At 40.6% G+C, this 23,064-nt stretch overlaps 1 protein-coding gene across 2 annotated transcripts; it reads left to right on the forward strand.

Annotated features, from left to right (window-relative positions):
• The first annotated feature begins 5,864 nt into the window (after positions 1–5,864).
• Positions 5,865–20,620, forward strand: VIP (vasoactive intestinal peptide). 2 transcript variants are annotated; one of them, XM_061626347.1, is made up of 7 exons: positions 5,865–6,065; positions 7,739–7,855; positions 13,166–13,306; positions 13,608–13,712; positions 16,009–16,146; positions 16,630–16,750; positions 20,519–20,620. In XM_061626347.1, exons 2-7 carry the CDS (start codon positions 7,749–7,751, stop codon positions 20,525–20,527), a joined length of 621 nt encoding a protein of 206 aa, XP_061482331.1. In that variant the 5' UTR covers positions 5,865–6,065; positions 7,739–7,748; the 3' UTR covers positions 20,528–20,620. The 2 variants fall into 2 exon arrangements, with proteins under 2 accessions (XP_061482331.1, XP_061482330.1); XM_061626346.1 differs by having other exon boundaries at positions 6,007–6,065; positions 7,735–7,855.
• Positions 20,621–23,064: the final 2,444 nt, after the last annotated feature.

A 23,064-nucleotide genomic window follows, 5' to 3' on the forward strand; every position in this document is an offset into this window, starting at 1 on the left:
AACTCCCTTAGTGTTTTATGGTCAATTGGTGTGAAATTACAGACATGAGAGAGATGCCATTGGGTAAGAAACCTGCCAAAATGCAGACAATTAGTTTCAGGGGCTTTTGTGCTAGGCTCTTACATGGTTATGATGCAGCTCTCCCACTGACCTCTCTTCTCCACATCCTGGCATCTTCCTTAAGCTTAGGAGAGGCAAGTGATTTGCTCTTGCAAAGCTGCTCTCTCCTACAAAATACTGCAATTGGAGAGCACTGGTAATATCATTCCTTTTTATTATGAACTAGACCTGTCAGTCTCTCCCCCACTCCCCAGATCCCAGTGTTTTTCTTAAACTAGAAATCTTAAGTTTTCATTTTGCAAAGCTCCTCCCTCTCCCACTACATCCTGGCTGATGGGAGTTGTAGTTTAAAAAAGTAACTTTTCCAAGCTCTGGTCTCCTAGGCATCCTGCCTTGCTGTTCATGATTAGTAAAAATCTTTATGCAAAAGATTATTTGCAGAAGAAAACTATTTAGCTACATTCTTTACAGAAAAAAACTGTTGCCCATGCTTACAGTATAAATCATGTGGAAGCCTACAAAATGTGGAAACATAAAGAAGAGGAATGAAGCAGGAGTGGCCAGTGTGGTGGGTCAGGGTCACAAAGCCACCAATCTGACAGTGATGTCATTGCAACTTACTGGGGCAGCATGGGGGTGGGCATGGCAGTGGCAAGGTTAGGGCTGCAGGGGTGCAGCAGCAAAGCCAATCTATTTATTTTATTTATTTATTTAATTACATTTCTAGACCGCCCTATAGCAGAAAGCTCTCAGGGCGGTGTACAACAAATAAAATCACAATTAAAATATGAGCAAGTGTGGAAAAAATATATATATATAGTACAATTATAAAACATTAATAAAATTGCCATTGAGATTTAAATTAAGATCATATTAAGTTTAAAATGTTAAATTAAAATATTTAAAAATTTACAAAATTTAAAAAGCCTGGGCGAAAAGGTAAGTTTTTACCTGGCGCCGAAAAGATAACAGAGAAGGCGCCAGGCGTATCTCGTCTGGGAGGGCATTCCATAGTTCGGGGGCCACCACCGAGAAGGCCCTAGATCTAGTTGTTGATCTCCGGGCCTCTTTATGGGTTGGGACCCGGAGAAGGGCCTTCGACGTCGAGCGTAGTGAACGGGTAGGTACATAGCGAGAGAGGCGCTCCATCAGGTATTGCGGTCCGATGCCGTTTAGGGCTTTATAGGTAAGAACCAACACTTTGAATCTGGCCCGGAAACATATCGGTAGCCAGTGCAGCTGCGCCAGGACAGGTGTTATATGGTCAAATTTCTTTGTCCCAGTGAGAACTCTGGCCGCAGCATTTTGCACTAGCTGAAGTTTCCGAACCGTCTTCATAGGTAGCCCCACGTAGAGTGCATTACAGTAGTCCAATCTAGAGGTTACCATAGCATGGATAACTGAGGCAAGATGCTCCTTGCTCAAATAGGGTCGTAGTTGGGCTACCAGCCGGAGCTGGTAGAATGCATTCCGTGCCACCGAGGCTACCTGAGCCTCAAGTGACAGAAGCGGATCTAATAAGACCCCCAAACTACGTACCTGTTCCTTTAGGGGGAGTGTAACCCCATCTAGGACAGGTCGAACGTCAACCATCTGGGCAGAGGGTCCTCCCACCAACAGCATCTCAGTCTTGTTAGGATTGAGTTTCAGTTTATTAGCTCTCATCCAGCCCATTATCGCGGCCAGGCAGCGGTCTAGTACATCAACAGCCTCACCTGAGGAAGATGAAAAGGAGTAGTAGAGCTGCGTATCATCAGCATATTGCTGGAAACGCACTCCAAAACTCCTGATGACCTCACCCAGCGGCTTCATATAGATATTAAAAAGCATGGGGGACAGAACTGAACCCTGCGGGACCCCATATTGGAGTACCCAGGGACTCGAGTAATGTTCCCCCAGCATCACCTTCTGGAGACGATTCCCGAGATAGGAGCAGAGCCACCGCCAAGCAGTGCCTCCCACTCCTAAATCCGTAAGTCGCTCCAGAAGGATAGCATGGTCGATGGTATCAAACGCCGCTGAGAGATCAAGGAGAACCAACAGAGTTACACTCCCTCTGTCTTTCTCCCGACAGAGGTCATCATACAGGGCGACCAAGGCCGTTTCTGTACCAAACCCCGGCCGAAAGCCCGATTGAAATGGGTCTAGATAATCAGTTTCATCCAAGAGAGCCTGGAGTTGGCGAGCGACCACACGCTCTAGAACCTTGCCCAGGAATGGGACATTTGCTACTGGCCTATAGTTGTCCAAATTATCAGGGTCCAAGGAGGATTTTTTTAGGAGCGGTCTCACCACCGCCTGTTTCAGGCAGGGTGGGACCACTCCCTCTCGTAAAGAGGCATTAATCACCTCCTTGGCCCAGCCGGCTGTTCCATTCCTGCTAGCTTTTATTAGCCATGAGGGGCAAGGATCCAGAGCAGAAGTGGTCGCCCGCACCTGTCCAAGCACCTTGTCCACATCCTCGAGCTGTACCAACTGAAACTCATCCAATAAAACAGGACAAGACTGTGCTCTGGATACCTCATTAGGATCAACTGCTACAATAATGGAGTCAAGGTCCCGGCGGATGTTCATGATCTAGTGCTCCTGCTGGTGTGCGTGCACAGCTCTAGCCTTGCTACTGCCCTGCCCAATCCCAGAGAATTTCCCAGTAAGTGGCAGCAACATTGCCGATGGGAGAGGGTAGCTCCACTCCCCTGCTACTCCAGGAATGTGGGTACCAGTTTGGGTCTTTGTGTGTGTGTGTGTATACATATATATATATGTATATATTGTTGCGTGCCTCCCCCAATCTCCGAGTGGTGAGATTTTGGGGTTCCCTGCGCTCCTCCAGGGTTTGGTTTCCTTTGGGAAGAAGGTCAGCGGATACTGTGGTGTCTTTATGAAATATGGTTTGTTTATTTACACACATTCCAACCTCAGCTTAAGATGGAGGGGGTTCAATGCATCAGCAGTCCAATATCCAGCTTTCCATCTGGGTTGCAGGAGGCACCCCAAAGGCCATGGTGCAGAGTGCTAGTCTCTCTGCCTGCCTTCCAGTTTCCAGCAATTCTCTCGACACACTAAAACTACAAGCACAACTCCTGCTAGCTGCCAGGAGTGGGGCAGAGGCTCTCCTGCAGAGTTTCAATGACAAAAGGGTCTCCCTGGCCCATTCACCATTGCTAGGCAACTGATCGGCCCATTATCATACCTGGCCAATCTATTTGGTTAACAAAAGACTCATTTGACCAGCAGAGAGTTCCTCATTCCAAGGCACAGGATTCCAAATCAGAGGCTGGAAAGGGGACCCACAGAAATCATCCATCCCAACCCCCATGCTCATAACTATATATATATATTTGCAAAACTCTGTAACATCTAGTGACATAGGATCTCTATATGGCACTAAATGTCTCAACCTATTGCTGTTCTTTCTTTACTGAACAAAATGTTTATACTGCTTGGTTGCAGAAAACCTCTAGGAGGTTTAAAAACAAATAGGGATCTGATATTATAATGCAGGGATGAGAAACTGGTGCCCCCCCCCTGATGTTGGATGTTGGACTCCAACTCCCGTGAGCTCCAGCAGTTAGGGATTATGGGATTTAGGAACCACAGGATGAAAGCCATTCCCTCTGATCTCATCTGATCCCCTGTCGCTGCTGCTGTTGTTATTTCCAGGCCATCCATCAACTAAAATCCTCCTAAAATAAGCAAATACAATACATAAAACTAAGAACTTAGTGTATACTTCTATCAAAAACAACATAAAATAGACCATCATAAAATTTACATATTCATATAAAATTGTATGAACATATTACAATATTATAATAAATTAATATTAAATTAATATATTATTGATGATGACCATGGCTGCTAACTACTTAGGAAAGGTTACTTTGCGCTTTGTCAGACACACATGATTCCCACCCAGCTTGCATGTAGAGAAAAATAATAATAATAAACCAGGTCCACCAGAGTAATGATAGCAAAACTGTGCCATGAGTAGATGTCTGTCTTCTGAATGAGATGGAACCTGTTGTTCAAATGGTGACTAACCCAGATGACATAAACCTAACTGCAGGAGATGTTGAAATTCTCTGGGTGGGGACAATCCTCTAGGACAGGTAAAATGTAAATGTACTGCCTTCAAGTCGATTCCGACTTATGGCGACCCTATGAACAGGGTTTTCATGAGGCTGAGAGGCAGTGACTGGCCCAAGGTCACCCAGTGAGCTTCATGACTATGTGGGGATTTGAACTCTGGTCTCCCAGGTCGTAGTCCAACACCTTAACCACTACTCCACATTGGCTGTCTATTCTATATAAGGTGCTAGGAGATTGCTCTGGTTAACACATGATATACATTGCAACTAGTCTTATATTTAATGCATCACAAGCCAAAGTCCTGAAAGAGGATCTGAGGTGTAACTCCGTTTAGCCCTCACTCACTCACATCTTTAGCCAAAGGCTGGGGGCATCATTGAACCCCTATCTTCTATCTTGGGGCAATTTTTGAGTTCATGAAATGCTTCTCTTTTTCAACATCAAGAATTGGCCTCATGTTCTGTGTGTCTTTCCCTTCACAATAAATTATGTTTAACCAGCTAATTCTAGGGAATCAGTGATACAAACAAACTAGAGAGTCAAATGTCAGCCATTGTTTGGTTTAGTTTATGGCTACAAGCCTTGACTAATGCCTTATTAGCTGGGATTGCTAGAGTGGGCAAACATGCTGGGTAAAATGAGAGAAAGCAGAGGACGGCAAATATTCCAGTCAATCCTGAAGCCATACCAAATTGAAAAATGTAAGCTACTTCCCTCTAAAAAATTTGCAAGCTGCTTATATTTGCCTATAATGCTGGGGTTCCCCTCCCCCAAGAATAAAGATAAAAGTAACCACAATGAGATTGGCAAAGGAATCTTGTGCATGTTTATTTGAAAGTAAGCCCTGACAGATTCAATAGGACTTACTCCCAGGTAGCTATGTCTGGCATCGTAGCAGAAATATGTTAATGTTAAGTAAGCCATCCTTAACTTTGAAAAGAAGGGGTGTTCAGAACAATGAAGAATGAGGTAAGAGTAAAAGATAAAAAGAAACATCCTAGTTATTATGTGCTCCCATGTACAAAAGTAGGAAATTCTACTAACAAAAGCACCCAATTTTCTTCTCTATGCAACATGAAAACTAAATGTAATATATCTGCAAACTCTCCGTAATCACATTATGACAGAATTGAGCCTCAACTGATATCAGTACACTAAAATCAACTTAAATCTGTGCTGTAACTTAGTTGTTCTTGGATCATAGCATTCAGAAGTAAAGATAGAGTCATACGTCTTGGAACTGATATCAGGTTCTTCTGATTTTCCACAGAGGTCAGAGATTTCTGGGTTTCTAACACTCAATTTCCTTTAAATCAAAGGAATTGGGGAGGGGAGTGGGAGAGAAGAGACCTACCCTGGCCAATTATGCCTTAATGGTATAGGTTTCTGTTTTATAACCCTAATTCCATCTTCCTATAAACTGGATTTGGTCATGTGTTGTAAAAGTTGCATTTTTCTCCCAGCCCAGTGTTATTCATCGTAAGTCATCCATCAATATAGCTATAAATCAATTTAAACAGGGGGGGGAGGGGGCTTCCCATGAATTAAATATGAACTTCCTTTGTCTCATAACGTCCTGGACAAAACAATCACAGATATTTCCATTCATCCCCTTGGGAGTGTGACGTCTCCACCGTAACGTGATTGCTCTTTTTGAAGAGGAAAAGTGTGTACGTAAACCCTATAAAATGAGGCAGGCTGAATGGCTGCAGAGAGTGCACTGAAGGGGAGGAAAGGCATTCATTCGCCCCGAAAGGAGCGGTGGTGAAACTTCAGAGCGGCAGCAGAGGGAGCAGAGCCGACAAGACACACTTTTCTTTCCACAGTCCCCGAAGAAGAAACTTGTGGAGTGGCCGAGGAATCCAGCACTTCGGAAAGCTCCTGCTGTCGCTAGCCTTTGAGGACCCAGCTTGGTAAGTGAACGTTGGACTTTCCAGTCCTGGTACTAGAGTTCCGTTCAGAGAATCAGCATTCTACTTTTTGTTTGTAATACGAAAAGAAAAGAAAGATAGTTTCCAAAGTGGGATGTACTAAAAACTTTATTTGCCCAGGCTGGAGACAAAACTAGTGGAGGGATCCTTCTTCTTTGATGTCTTTATTGATGAATCTCCCGGACAGCTGAAGTTTCTTTTGGCCTCAAGAAAAATAGCTTCCCATCCTCTTGCACCTAGTCAATATTTCAGACTGGCTCCTGAGTCCTGACTATTGCTTTTGATCTTATTTTTATCTGACATGCTTATGGGAGTCCCTTCTCGCTGCTCTGTTTATATTTTATGATCATGATTTTGTTCCTCTTTTCTTTTCCCAATATCCAGTTTTCTAGAGTGTGAATTGTGTTAATAACCTTTCCTCTGAAATTGTCCACTTCAATTTTACTGGCATTTCACATGGATTGTATTATTAGCAACCTTCTTAGTATCAGTCAGATGAAACAAATGCACTTCCCCACTCTCACCCCCTATGTCAGGCTTTTGTGTGCAACTACTGTTGTCAAACAATCTAAATATATGTTTTTGTATGAGAATGAATGAATGATCACTGCAGTCTTGTGAAAACCCTTTCCAGATTATTAATACCTTGCTTCTGGTGCCCAAACCCTTAATGCAGAAGTTCTGGACCAATTCCTACTCTGTTTCAACATAACTTCAAAACAACTGCTGTATTTGGTTGCAAACAGCCTTTGTCTACTATCATATTTCAAAGCAAATGCAGTAAAGAAAGCCTTTACTTTTTGTCTTCTTCTGCAGTCCTATGCACATTTACCTAGGAGTAAGTCTCATGGAACAAAGTGGGACTTACTTCTGAGTGAGCATGCATATGATCGCTCTGCAAATTTCATAAATAGTGCCATTTAATATGCCGAGTTATAAATGATCCACTTTCTGTTGTTAGAACAGTAAAATACAATTAGGGTTGATAAGAAAGTCTAGCAGAAATATGGAAGTTATGTGGTGCTGTTTTGATACCAGAGGTGAGTAGATCATGATAAAAATAAAACATACAAAGTGATTTAAGTTAATATTTTGAATCTAATATACAATTAGCAAAAGGCTTTTTTCCATCAGCCCATCTACATGCCTATTTTTCTATCTCTGCCAGTTTGTATGTCACTCCTGCCTCAACCCCCGGACCATTGTTTGAAGTCTTGTCATCTAAAGCTTCTCAATAACTCACACACTGTATCTCACCAAAATAAGCACTTGTAAGGCATGCAAAAGCTGATACATTTCACGCAAGGCAGCATTACTGTTGTGATTCAAATTCACATTTGTAGTAGTAGCTTCCATGCCTATGCTACCAAATGCACAAGGGTTCTTAACTCATGAATAAGGAACTTCGCTACTTCTGTCAACCTTCTTGTCCATGGACAGTCTTTTGACATCTGGAATCCAAATGATTTTGCCCAATTAATATTATTTTTCAATATTTTGAGATGTGTCCTACATCAGCGGTCTTCCCTTTTCCATGCAGAGCTCCCAGTTTTCTGTTTTCCAGACAACCTATCTTAGACAGTGCCTCTTTGCTAAGGCAAGACATGGGCACTAAAAGCAAGAGGTTAACATTTGTGCTCTCTTTGCCAAGACAGGTCCAAAGAGATGGAACACAGAAGTAGCCCCCAGCTTCTCCTCTCCTTTGCACTCCTCTGTATTCTCTGCTCTCAAGCGCTTGCTTTACCTCCTCTGGGAACATACTCAGCTATGAGGTAAGGGCTGCTCTCACTAAACCTATTTTGATAACAGCATGTTTTGCAAATCCAACAGAATATCTGGATACGTCAAAGCCATAACAAGAAAACTTCCAGTTTGAAATGCACCAGTGCTGTGTACTCTGTAACACCCAAGTCTGATTTATTTTGGAAAAGTTGCAAAATCATTTAAATTGGACTAGCCAGTAGGGAACTGTGTGCCTGGATTTTTTTTAAAAAAAAACACCATAGCTTTTAACACAGCTTAACTAGATATTTCATATATGCTTTTAGCCTGGAGTTCCTGGCTCTTACCTTTTCATGTGGAGTGGGCTGAAAATAGACAGATTGTTCAATAAGAATGGATAAGAAGGAAGGAGGGTAGATTACTTGGCAGTAATTTCAATAGGCATTATTCTAAAATGTTCATCAAATTATTAAGTTCAATGCCCTTGAAAAATCTCTGAGATTCCTTATATGCAATGGGAGTGGTGTAGTGTATTTGTAACCTTGCAGCACCAAGCCTAAGAGGGAAAGTAAGATTGCTTTCTTTACCATTTGGTGAGTCTGCTTTACTCCCATTCTTGTATTACAGCCATCCCCAACCTGGAGCCCTCCAGATATTGTTGGACTTCAACTCCCATCATCCTTGACCATTGGCCATGCTGGCATGGGCTGATGAGAGTTGGAGTCCAACAATATCTGGAGGGCAGGTAGTTTAATCAACAGCGATTATTAATGTGTAGAAATTGTTGTGAGCTTGGTGTGGTCTAGTACAGCCTTTCCCAGCCTTTGGGTTCCCAGATGTTGTTGGACTCCAGCTCCCATCAGCTCCAGCCAGCACAGCCAATGAACAGGAATGATGGGAATTGTGGTCCAGCAACATTGGGGACCCAAAGGCTGGGAAAGGCAGGTCTAGGATACTCAGTTGGCCTGACTTTTAGATTCCCTGGGTCCTCTGTTTATGAATGAATGCATACACACACAGACGAGAAAGAGAAAGACTAAAACTGCATTGGTTTATTTCAAAGCAATCTGTCCCATTTGAAACAGATGTGCACATTCTTAAAATCACACATGTTGACTGTCAGGTTACATATTAAAATTATATAAGAACATAAGAAGAGCTTGCTGTATCAGGCAACTGGCCCATCTGGTCCAGCATCCTGTTCTGACAGTGGCCAACCAGATGCCCATGGGAAGCCCGCAAACAGGACCAGAATGCAAAGATCACTGTCCCCTCCTGCAGTTTCCAGCAACTGATATTCAGAAGCATACTGCTTCTAACTACAGAGGCAGAGCATAGCTATCATGGCTAGTAGCCATTGATAGCTTTATCCTGCATGAATGTTTAACCCTCTTTTATGTCCATGCAAATTGGTGGGCATCACTGCCTCTTGTGGGAGCAAATTCTATAATTTAACTATGTGCTGTGTGAAGAAGTACTTCCTTTTGTCTGTCCTGAATCTTCCACATTCAGTTTCATTGGACGTCCACGAGTTCTAACATGCGAGAGGGAGAAAAACTTTTCTCTATCCGCTTTCTTCATGCCATGCATAATTTTATACACCTCTATCATGTCATCTCTTACTCGCCTTTTCTCTAAACTAAAAAGTCCTGATGCATTAGAATAATAGAATCATAGAATAGTACAGTTGGAAGTGGCCTATAAGACCATTGAGTGCAACCTCCTGCTTGATGAACTCAACAAAAACTTCAAAGAACAATATGTAGTAAATACAAACAGGAAGCATCCTGTTTGAATACTATATACATATTCCAGTCATGACAGGGGACTCTTTGCAAATGAATGAGAGGGTTCTTCCATTTCATCTTAGTTCAGAAGCTGCCAAGAGGTCTAGTCAAACACTATATCCCTGGTGAGTGAACCCACACATAAGGGAAATGGGATCACTGTGACAGGTCCTGAACCCCAACCTACATGCTTCCAATTGAATGTCTGCATAGAGTCTTCACAATACAGTTGTATTGGTATAAGGCTCTCACTGTACAATTGGTAACCCTGGAAAACAGGTTCTTGATCATGCAGTGGTTCTCAGGCTCCATGCATTGAACTGAACACATGTAGGCACCCCCAAACCCCTTGTGCATTATGTAAATAAGGTTTATCAATCTTGCTCAAATAATAGTAATTCCTGATTTATTTTTATTAATAGCAAATGTCTACGCTCGGGGCTTTTCCCCTCAGGAAATACCTTGTTTTTCTTAAACAGTAATTTCACCACTTCTAGATCGGACAGTAGCATAGTAGTAGGACAGCAAACAGAATAGCCAGCTGAAATAAAACTTTGCTTTACTACAGGCAATAGAACTTTGTGTATCTGAGGAAAAGTCCAACCCTAAGAATCCTGATTGCTGTTCCACTAGTAAAACAAATGCCCTTCTAGCTTTAGATCAGCCTTATGTTATTGCAAATCTTTAATATGAAATATAATATGGAAGGACATAAATCCAGACTGACATCCTCACAATTATTGGTTGCATCCATACTCTTAATAGCAGTTATCATGAGCTAGTTGGGTATTGACACTAAAGCAGTCTAGGTGCTAACCTAGTCTAGCTATCATTAGCCATGAATGCAAGCCAGCTAACATCCAGCTTCAGAAGCACATCTATGCTCTAATAGCATGTTAATAGGCACAAAAGTGGCAGGACAAGATGAAAGGAGTTTCTGTTGTACTGTGCTTTGGAGGATGATACTGGCCTATTACAGACAATTTGATCGTTCAAAAGAGGATCCAGCTATTCTTGTGTTCACCATTAGATTATGGTTAGGACTGACAGAGTGGAATTCTATTCAAAGAGATAGCCAGGTTGAAATGAAATGCTGATAACACTAATCAAATGATTTTCCATAGCACCTATTCAGTCAATGATAAGAGGAAATATATCACACAGGGGTGGGGAACCTACAACCCTCCAGATATTGTCGGACTTCAATTACCATCATCCCTACCATTGGCTATGCTAGCTTGTACTGATGAGAGTTGGACTCCATCTGGAGGGTCATCAGTTCTGCATCACTGATTTAAAATATTTTCCTTGATCCTGGGCTTGAAATGGGCATTTTTGTAGAACTAGGGGCTCCACCCCTTTTTGCTTCGCTCACCAACTCTGCCTACCATCACCAACCCCCTTCCCTCCTGGGTCACCAAAGCCCCCTTCCCCCCACAGTTCACCATGGCTCCCCATATTCCCCTCAGGTGTCACCAGACCTCCCTTTGCCTTTTCCTCCCATCCTAGGCATCACCAGAGTTCCCCTCCCCCTTCTACCCCCATCCTAGGGGGCACCAGAACTCCCCCCCCTTCTCCACACCACCACCCCTGGGGCTGCCGGAACTCCCTTCCACCTTATCCCCCCCTGGGGGCACCAGAAGCAATATTGAACTAGGTGTTCCAAGCCAGAGATGGTTATTTGTTTCACAGAAAATACAATTTCAACCGTTCATCTTCCTGTTCTTAGTTTATTCTTACTTCATCTAAAAGCATCAGACTTGGCTTCACATTCAGTCCTGAACTGTTCAGTGTGATTATACTGTTTAATATCTGGCTTGTTTCAAAGTATTTTGTCCAGCCATTGTTCCTAAACATCTTTTACAAACAAGTTGTTTGATAGATTTGTTATTTGAGGTTATCATTCAGTTCTATAGCCCCAGTAAGCCAAATATTTGGTCAATCCAGACACAGATCAGTGATGTATGATAGCTCCCCAAACTTGTCAGTTAGAGTTGGAAATGTTAATAGCATCTGAAGAGATCACTGACTAGGAATTTGCCGTTATGAAGAACAGCATCAGCAGTTTAAGAATGATTCTATTTTACATTTGTGTGTTCATATTAGGACACATTCATTTACATATAGAAAACCTTTGGGAGCTTTGTATTCAGATTAAGGTCCTTTTATTTGGTAATGAACCCTTCTAAAGGTCCTTTGCACAAGTGAAGTTTCATCCTTCAATTGTATAAGATTGTAGGACTGTGAGTTCAATGGAGTGGCCAGCTGAAATGGAGAACAGGGCTTCTGCACCTTTAACAGAAGAGGAGAATTCACCAGGAGTAGCTTGTCATGCAGGCTACGAGTTGTGGAATTCCCTTCCCTACACAACCATTAAAGTGCAGGCGTCCTGCCCACTTTTCATCTGGCCACCCAAGATGTAAGCCATGACAGCTGACTTTTGCATAGTGTTCTAATATTTGTCATCATGTTTGAAGTTTATCATACAAGTAAAAATATAGCACAATAGGGACTGTAGTGTTCATTCATTTGTATAATCATGTGAATGATATACTAAAGTTGCAATGCTCTATACACATACCAGGGGATAGCTCCTTTGAACTCCATTCAAATGATTTGAATGGGAGAGTTAATAAAGTTAATAATGTACATAAATCTTGGCTGCACCCTGTTCTACATTATCTCATTAGCACACAGTGATTTCATTCTGCATGTATAATACTTCTTTGTGAAGTCTGTCCTAAAATAATTGAAAGAGTAAAGACATCTGCATGATATGGACACACAATTTTAAAATATCTGCAGAAACAACTAATAATCTTAATTGTAATAATAATAATAAATTTCATTTGTGAATTGCTTTCTGTGAGGCATCTTGAAGTGATTCACATAACAAAATGTTCTGTATTAGTTATTCCCAATTAATTGCCAGAATTCTTTTTTTTACTAGATTCAAAAACACAAATAACAAATTATGATTTCTATTCTAGTAACTCATAATATCATAGTTTAACAATGTTTGAACAGTATTTGTCATGGTACATATTGTAGCCATTAAAAGGGTGAACTAAACTGAAACTGTCACTGAAAAGGTATGTAGAAGAGGGAAATTAAGTAGGGGTAGCTTATCATGCAAGCTGCAAACTAAATTAGATATTTCCTAGCAGAATGAAAAGATCTAACACATCTTGTCTTTTGTTATTCCAAAATAAATTAAAAATACTCCATTTATCTTTGTATTTGTTTTCTTTTTGCCTGGACATGAACATAAATGCTTTATCCCAGATTCTTATAATTGTTTTGTGTATAGAAAGTGGACAAGGTTTTATTTCCAGTTAAAGGAAATAACCATGTGAGCTGTTGTCAAAAATGAATGAAATTTCCCTGTTTTCTGCAAAGACTAACCTTTTAATATACCAGAAGAATATTACCAAAGGGTCCTCTGGATAGCTGTATCACATGAAACTGTGAACTTCTATTAAAATCAGGTTCCAGTCATTCTTAACCTGGGAGGAAATCATTAGAATTCGTTAACATCTTCAAACATTGTTTTCTTTCCCCCTTCTTCATTAGATTAGGAAACAGAATGCCATTTGATGGGGCAAGTGAATCTGATCATGCACAAGGTTCATTAAAACCTGAGGCTGACATTTTGCAAACTACACTACCTGAGAATGACAAGTTCTATTACGATGTGTACAGAGCTATGGACAGGTAAGTCTGTTTTTTTAAATCTAATGCAAATACAAATACACAAAGGTTGTCATCTTTTAGGGAAATGGGAAGAGTTTACTGCTCATAAATTAATTCTGACCAGTTCTCTTTCCTTCCTTCATGGTCTGTAAGCTCTGTGTGTGTTACTAGAAATGGTGCATTTGGAACTGTAAGGATGTAAACAGTATATCTGTAGCTGCAGTAACTGGACTGTTGTGCATACATTAGCTGTAAATATGAAACTATGTATAATCTTAAGAATGTGGGCCACTCCTTTTTACTGTAGGACTCTCAATTTCAGAAACACAAGACATGCTGATGGACTCTTCACAAGTGGCTACAGTAAACTTTTGGGTCAAATTTCTGCAAGAAAATATTTGGAATCTCTTATTGGAAAAAGAGTTGGGTAAGTAGCTGTGCCTCGTTTACCAAATTCAGGTGGTTTTACCTACCTGCCTCTTAAATACCCCCATTCATGTTTGTTTAATTGGATCTATAATGTTGATCATACGATTGTTATATGATTGTATTAATGGTAAAGACGTTTGTGGGGATAAGGAAGAAGCTCTCCTTGGAGCCCAGCTGTGATGTTAGCAATCTGAATTGTAGTTGAAGCGGTATTTTGGATTCTTACATTTTAATCTTGCAGTTACAATGAACAATCAATCACTCCAAAAAGGGAAAGGGGGGGGGGCAAACTACAAGCTCTCATAGTATAAAAGTGATTCATACAAAATCTACAAAATGTTTAGCAACAACCCCAGAGGCATGTAACGGAGGTACAGGATCACATGTGTTACTGAAGGAGCAAAAGACCATTTTGTTTCTGTGGGCTTCCTCTATTTTGCTGATCCTCCCTTCCTGCTGTAGCCCCCACATCACAGGCCATTCGATTCTGGAGACCTTCAGGAGTGAATTTTCAGAGGAATAAAGAGTAGGGGTGGGGGAGAAATTTGATTCAGTTCACATTTAAAGCCAAATTTATAAAATTCATACTTTCTGAATCAATATGAGTTCCGAAAAACCCAGCCATCCTTCAAAATTCGCACTTATCAGGAATTTGCAATGCAGTTCTTCAACCAAGCAGTATTTATAAAAATGCATGTAACGGGAAAGTGTTTACAAAATGAATATATTGGTGAAAATAACATACAAAAATACATTCTATTAGGATAAATTGCTTGCAGAAATTTGTACATTAGTCAAAACTACATACAAAATGTGTTTATTATGAGAAATTCACACTAAAATGCTAAAGATTTTTCATGAGGATTTTTTTTTAAAAAAATCTTCAACTTCCTGCAGAAATGTGGAGAGCCCAAATTTAAGATTAGAAAAATGAGAAACGGAGAGAACCAAAATTGACATATTGTTCCATCTCTAGCGCAGAAGCTGCAGAGGGGAGCAAGAAGGAGGAAATCTCCAGTTTGTTTATGGAACAGAAGCTTCCAGATAGACAACCTTGAGAATGAACTGAGTTACCCAAAAGTGCTGCACAGAACCTGGGTTCGGCATTCCAAACGTGACATTTGAAAGCCAAGTTTTTAAACTTGGATATCCATAAGCAAATATGGTGGGAGGGTTAGAGTAAAGTATGCACTTTACTTGCATAAGCTTCCAGGTGCAATCCCTGATATTGCCTGTTGAAGAGCCTCAGGCAGGAGGACTGGGAGAGACTATGGCTGGGAGAGCTACTCACAAAGTATAAAGGCAGCTCCATTTAATATATATATAGAAAGGGAGGGAGGGAGAGTGAGCTTGGTTCAAACAGCACTTTGCACAAGCTTGCTCTGGATTCCTCTTTAGGATTTTATCAGAGCAGCTGATGAAGATAGAAGCCCAAACATTTTGCTCCATAAATTAAAAAAAACTTAGTTTTGCTCTCTGTCTCTCTCTCTGTATATATATATATATATATAGAGAGAGAGAGAGAGAGAGAGAGAGATGGCTTTTTTATGACAATACACAGCAGTATGGAGTACTCTTTTTTTACTGCCAGTAACAACCCTTTAGTGCTGGCAACAATAGCTCTTTTATCACGTGAGTATTGGCACCTCATTTTTTTACCAAAAACCCCACTGTGTGTATGTATATATGTATGGGTGTGTGTGGGTGTGTGATACACAACACATGCACACATACACACACACATATCCATCAGGCATTTGAAAATACTTTCTTTGCTTGAAAACAATCATGATGTACATGCTTATTTCACATTGATTTCAAAGGGTTTTTTAAACATGCTTAATTTTCTCTGGATTGCATTTACTGAATGATGATAGTACTCTAAAGTCTATTACTCTAAATATACTACTACAAAAGTGGCCATTAGAATTGGGAGATAATTCCAAAGTGTCTCCTCAGTATTTACTTCCTCCAGATTTGAACTGAGCTTAGTTGTTCATGAATCTAAGAGGCATTTAATTACAATATAATCCCATTTATGTCTATTCAGAAGTAAGTCCCACTGAGTTCAGTGTGGCTTATTTTCAGGTGAGTGAGTATGGAATTGTAACCTTTATCAGACTTTTTAAGAGTATGGTCAAGAAATGAGGCCATCATGTTTATGTTGTAAAAGAAAAGAGAGTTTGCCATCAGCTAGTTTGCTTTTAAGAAATATGGACTGTGAGTGTTGAAATGCTTGCATTTTGAATGGCTTGTATATTAATATGCTAATTGCAATTCCTTTTATGTTGAAGAAATAACACTCCCCTTGATGAACAGACCCCACCAGTTAAAAGGCACTCAGATGCTGTCTTTACTGACAACTACAGCCGCTTTCGAAAGCAGATGGCTGTGAAGAAATATTTGAACTCTGTTTTAACTGGGAAAAGAAGGTAGGAAAAAAGAACACAGGAAAGACAGGTGGTTTTTTTAAAGTCTCCAGCAATGATGAGCTATTAATGCAATCTTCCTTTTAACATACAGAAAAGCGCAAGCAACGTATCATGGTGCTTTCTATTCAGGACAATTTATAATAAAAATAGCTTGAAATAACAGAAATTGTATACAGGAAGAAAGGGGATTATGATTCAGGCATATTTTTGCACGCTTTCTATAGAAGGCATGATTTAGCTAAGAATGTGCGAACTAACCCACTTGCTCTCAAGCACCAATTACAGAATTATTAACTAAAATGTTCAGCATTGTGCCGTGAAGTAAACTGATTTCTATAAAGTTCTATATATTTTTTGTATAATAAAGCTAGACAGGTTATATCATTTTAATAAAGGCTAATAATGCAATAAAAGAGAAAGTTACTAAGATTAATTTACTTCTTCTTGGAGTTCAACAAAATCTATGTTTATGCTCTGCAACAGTCAGGAAGAGCTAAACCCAACCAGCCTTCGGGATGAAACGGACTTGCTTGACCCTGCATTCTCTGAAAACTATGACGACGTCACTGTAGATGACCTCGAGCTTCTGAACCGCCTCCCATTGGTAAGTTAGAATTTCTTCCCAACCACTGGAGTCCTCATAAATTTATGATCTGCATAATTTGTACATGCCATATGGGTTTTCCAGAAAACAGCTCTTAATGACATGACTCCCATATGACATTTCATATGAGATGTGAATCACATCTCAGGAAGGTAATTGCATGGATTAAATAACAATGATATTTGTGAAGTATTTCTAATGAAAATTAATGGTTTGATACTGTTAATTCACCCAGCTCGCTTGGGCTTTCTTAGATCGTGTGTGCTAAGGCATGAAACCCAAATTGACTTATATTTAATTAGGGTGAAAAATACAGTGTCTCTGAGGATAAATGCACTGGCATTCCTTTTAATTAAAACAAAAATAAGTCTACTCACACCTCCCCCCTTTCACAATCTTTCTGATTAATTGAAATCTAAGTCACTCCTGAATCTAACCTTCTACTTAGTAGGTAGGCATAAACAGATTCTTGCCCAGAGCTCTAGTTCATATTAGTTATACTCAAATTGCGGATGCAGTCCTAGCCACATTACCTGGGAGTAAGTGCCACTGCATTCAATGAAACTTACTTCTGAGTAGAATTGCAGCCAGAATGGGTCAAAGGGGCACTGTGGAATGGTTGTTAGTGGGGACTACAGATAATAAGAGTATATTCATGCAATCAGTGCCAAACATATAATGCTTTTTATAGTTATTAGAATTTAGTCAAATGAAGTTTTTGCTGAAGGAGTCCTATGAAACATAAGTTGTGGGAAATTATTATATCTAAACCATTTATATACCACCTTTATGATGCAAAAGCACCACTCAGGGTAGCTTATACTATTTAAAAAGTATTACAGTTTTATAAAAGAATCAACCAAAGAGAAATAATTAAAAAAGGGGGGGGAAGAGAGTTTAATTTGGTTATTCACAATTATTTTCAGGGTGCTAGCAAGCCAGCTCTGCTTTTCTTTAGGATGTTCAAGCGGCTGCAGTCCCCCTCTCACTGGCCTGCTGCCGCTGGTTTCCATTTTTCTTTTCCAAGTGGCATGGAACACTGTTCCTGGAATTCACTGTGCATGCTCAGTCCTCATTGGGCTGTTCTTGGGAATTTTGCCTCCTTTAGGGCTTTAAACAAAAACAAAAAACACCGCGCTTTGTACTTCTGCATAACCTGGGGATTAATCCGAGCTTGCTGCTTTGAGTGGCCCTGCTTTGGCTCCTGTTGGGTGCTCAACCATCTCTATTCACTATTAGAAGATGTATCTTGCAGTCATATTTTCTTATGCCATTGAGATGCTTAAATGCAACCAGTTTATTTTAAAGTAAAGACCTGGCTATTCAGGCAGGCCTATAGGAACTTCGAGCTAGATTAGTTTGTAATGTATTAACTGATGTTTTTGATGTTAGTTTTAATTGATGAATGTGGTTGTATTTTATTGTATTGTGTATTGTATTTTATTGTATTGTGTATTGTATTTTGTTGCTGCTGTAAGTCGCCTAGAGTGTCCGTTAATTCGGACAGATAGGCAGGCGACTAACAAATAAAATTTTTATTTATTATTATTATTTATAAGTAAAACTGATATTTGGGCAGTTAAATAGCAGTGTTGGCCCTGCTACTGAGATGATATCATTTGCCATGACATTTTCCAAGGGAGGTTGCCGTTGTACAACTTTATTGTTATTTACTGGCTAGCAGCCCAACAATATGAAGCACTGTAGAGACCAGGGATGGGAAAGTTGCAGCTCCTCAGATGTTGTTGGACTACAACTCCCTTCATCCCTGACCATTGAGAATGCTGGCTGGAGCTGATGGGAGTTGGAATCTACAACATTTGGAGGTGCCACAGGTCCCCCCTCCCTTATATGTATTATGTATTGCATTTATATCCCACCTTTCCTCCAAGGAGCTCAAAATGGTATACATTGCTCTTCCATTCTCTATTTCATCCTCATGACAACCCTGTGAGGTAGGTTAGGCTGACAGACAGTGACTGGCCTAAGGTCACCCAGTGAGCTTCATGGATGAGTGGGGATTCAAACCCTGGTTTCCCAGGTCATAGTCCAACACTCTAACCATTACACCACATACAGACCCGATGCCCACAAGAATGGAAGAAAGGGCCCTTTCTCTGGTTCCAGTTCTACCCTGAATGCAAAAGTAAACATCAGTGATGCTGCACTTGTGCTTTCTCTATGCCACTGTTGTGAAGAAATGCTACCAAATGGCATTTGTAAAATACATACAGAATTTCTGGTTCTGCCTTCATAGAGTTCACTCACATATGATGCTGGCCATATGCTGTGCTCCCCGAAAGTCCTTTATTGTGTATGAGCATGAGGGAATCAAAAGCTAAGAGTCTGAACTAAGTATCTTATGGTCTAAGGCTGGAACCTAGAGACTATTTGTGTTCAGACTACGGAACTATTTGTAGATGCTCAAAAGAATAAGGATGAGCATCACTGAACCCTGATAATGACAGGGAATATGATGCACCTGAATTGGATAGCCCATATATAAATACTAGAAGTTCAGCGTTCTGTTTTTAACAAGGCCACAGATGAGCCTCTTTAGGATGCTGCTTCCCAAGATGTAGCCCTAGGCTCTGCTTCACTTCCACTTCCAGATCCAACAGCTGGTTCCACAGACACTCAGTAGGAGAACATCCATTGATTAAGGTCTGGTTCCAGCTACAGGTCAGGTTCTGACATGACAAGTGTCACATTGTTATCCCATATGCTGGCCTATACATATGGCTGCCACTTGAGCAAGGCCACCCCAACCCAAAATATTTTGCTGCCTATGGTGAAAGATAAAATGCTCCCCTTCCACATAAATGACCAGATTGGCAGGTGAATCTTACCTCAGCAATGGTGATGGGGTAGCATTCTCCACCACACCTCAAGGCAGCAAACTAGAGCACACACAGCTGTGTCCTCCAACAGGGGAGAACGCCCTGAGGACTCCGCAGAAGTGTTACATCAGTTGCACACTAACAGAAGTGCTGCAACATAGCATGTTTCAAATGATTTATTTACTAACAATGCAAGCCATGTCTACTCAGAAGTAAGTCCCACTGAGGTCAATGGGGCCTGCTTCCAGGTAAATAGACAAAGGAATGAAGCCCTGTAGAGCAATCCAAATGTGGGAAGCCAGCAGAGGGGGCGGCGGCCCGGCTGGAGCCACCGGCCCAGCTGAAAGCAGACTCCATTGGGAGCTGCACACACAAGCCAGGCAAGAAGCGCCAGCTTTGACAAACAGCCCTCCCAGGGAGTAAGCGCTCCCCATAGGCCTCAATCGAATTTTTTTTTTTTTTACTGTGCCGGCCTTTTGGCTGTCGAAGTTTGAAGGGGGATCGGAACCCAGGGGAGGGCTCTGAATGCAAGGAGGATCTCATGTAAGTATCCCTCATGGTTCTGCCCTGCCATGCCTCTGGAACACCCCATTTTGGGGGCTTCTGCTGGCCCTCTGTCTGCCGAGTTGGCTGTCTCCGGTGGACCTCAGGCGGTGATGGCAGGCTCCTGGTGGAGTCACATCTCTGCCACGGTGGAGGGCTGCTGCTGGTGGAAGCTGGTAAAGCCCGGTGCAGCCAGCATTCCGCAGCATCCAACTCACTCCAGCCCGGCAGAAAGATGAATTGGATTGCACCCTTAAGACTCTTTAGTTCACTCAAACCCATTTCTAGCATAAGAATTAATTCCTTTTTAAAAGTTCAGTATTATTGCACAATATTTTAAGAAATGTTATCATTGCTTGCTAAATTAGTATTTTTTTCTCCCCAGAACATCTGAAGACAACTCAGTAAAAAGAAAAAACCTGCAAAAAAATCCTAAAGATGAGATCAAACTATTTTTTGAGTTTCTCATAGTATTTCAAAGAAATGATTTGAGTATTTAAACCAAAACAGATATATTGTGAAGTGAAATTTGTGATATTTTTGTTTCTTATATAATAAAAGTGAATGTTTACACTGTACATATTACTTTAGAGTGATCTACCTAAAGCTGTACATATGTATGCTAATTTTAACTCACAACAAATCCTGTGATCTCTTATGCTGTAAATCTGTTATTTTGATAACTGCATTTCAAAGAAAGACAAGCAACGCACAGGAAAGAAAGTACGTTAAACAGCTGCTTATGGCTGCATATACAAAATCATTGAATGCTGATTAATTGCTCCTTAGAACTTAAACTACCATTTTGAATTCATTATTTTGGGTGGTCAAAAGTGAATTTTCTCACTCTTTTAATGCACAGATTTGGATAAGATATGAGTCCAAATGAATGAAATATATTGGAATTGTTGCTTAACTATGTTTAAAATTGCCTAAAATGAAATTGGTGTATGATGAAGGATCCTACTAAGGCAAAACACTGGTAGGTATTTTGGGAGGGAGGGTGATAAAAGAATTTTCAATATTATTTGCAACATTTCTCAGATGAGTTTCATGCATTCCTAAGTTGCCACTGAATTCCATCCCTGGAAAACTTCCAGACAAATCTGTAGGACTGGGTAACGCAAAATATCTGCAGGAACTTTGAGGACACTTAGAAAAAATTCAGTAAAATGGGTGAGATTTTTTATAAAATCAGAGCATTTAGCAAAACTTTAAATCAAGGCATCCCCGAACAGGCGACTGCATTATCAGTGATAAATACTCTGGTAAATTTTCAGAGCTGGGCCGACTAAATCGCCCCTCGCTGTGCAAAAGAATTTAAGGATGGCTCCAATAGTTCTTAAGGCCATTCCTTTAGTTGCTTCCACATGAGTTTGCCAAGAGACATTTTCCGTAAAATGAATGCTAAGGTATTTAAATGCCTTGCATTGCTCAATCTGATGACTGTCGGCAAATCATTGAGAAGGGGAATGTGGGTGAGATTTTTAAAGGTGTTTTTGCATTAGGATTCCCCCACCCCCACCCCAAAAGTATTTTTAAGATGGGAAAGATGTAAGCTTGTTTATGATCCCTCTCCTCTGTCTGATATATTTTAGTGATAATGACACAATGGGTGAGTTACATACTTTTTCAGACAAGTTCCTATATGAATACAATGGATGACTGCATTCAATGGGGATTGATTCTGTGCAAAAGTATAACCCTTTGTGAAAGACAATCCATTCAAGTAAAAGGGCACAACACTGGATGGAAGTTTCATAGAAGGTTACATTATTAGTCCAAATCTGGAATATTTTTATAAACCAAGTGAACTAAAGTAAGATATGTATCTGTATATTTATAGGTATGTATCTTTACCATTTAACGATATAGCTACTAAACTATAGAAGCAATGTAATAATCCGCAACTGCCAATGGTGAATGCTATCCCTTGATTTGTTTCATGCACTAAAATAATTGATGCTAGGATTGTATTGCAATTGACTCTGTATATGTTTACTGATGAAAGGATTACAAATATATATAGAAAAGCAGGACTGGCGACACTACTATTTTTTCAAAATGAATGTAACCGATGAAATATGCAGACAATAAAGACATTTTATTATCACTGCAAATATCATTGGTTTGATTCAGTGCTGCAATAATCTGAGAAGTTGTGAGGTGGTAGATATTGCCCCAACTCTGTTATTTAGTAAGCCAAGAGAACAGGACTGAATATAGAGTAAAAGCAATAACACTGTTCTAAACAAGCTTCCAATTGTTCTTTCACAATGCATTAAATAGTTCCAGGAACTGCTCCAGCACAACAGAATGGTCTAAATAAGGGCTGGCCCTACCATTAGACAAAATAAGATGGAGGCCTCATGCAGCAGCTGCTGAAGTGTGGTGGCATTAGGACCCTCCCCCTAGCCATTCCTTCTGAGCTCCCTTCTGTTGCAGGACAGGTGTGATGAAGGATGCTTTTTGATCAGCAATGTTGAATTAAGATTCAGCTGTCAATCTGGTTGCCTTCTGTGCATTGAATGGAGGAGAGGGGCACCATTTTGTCCTTCAGCCAAGATGACAAAATATTTTGGCCTGCCCTGGTCTGGATTATATATCTCAGGCCCTGTGCTTGTTTGAATACAAGAACTCTGTATCTTTGGATGGGAGACAAGGCATATATGGAGGCCCCACCCTCAGTGTTCCTGTACATGTCCACCCTGTATGCTCCATCCCCACTTACCTCCATGTTGAATGGGGAAGGTCTGTGGGGGCTTTTTTGTGCAGGGTCTCTGACTGTTTGTTCTAGAGGCATCCCTCCCAGACCTTTCCCATTCATCATGATGACAAGGAGTGTGAGGGTGTCAGGCTTGCACACCTCTCCTCCCCTTTGCCCACACTTCCACTATTTGCATATGCATCATCCCCTATCCAGAGATAAAG

The sequence above is a fragment of the Rhineura floridana genome, chromosome 4 (genome assembly GCF_030035675.1).
Source record: "Rhineura floridana isolate rRhiFlo1 chromosome 4, rRhiFlo1.hap2, whole genome shotgun sequence".
NCBI lineage: Eukaryota > Metazoa > Chordata > Lepidosauria > Squamata > Rhineuridae > Rhineura > Rhineura floridana.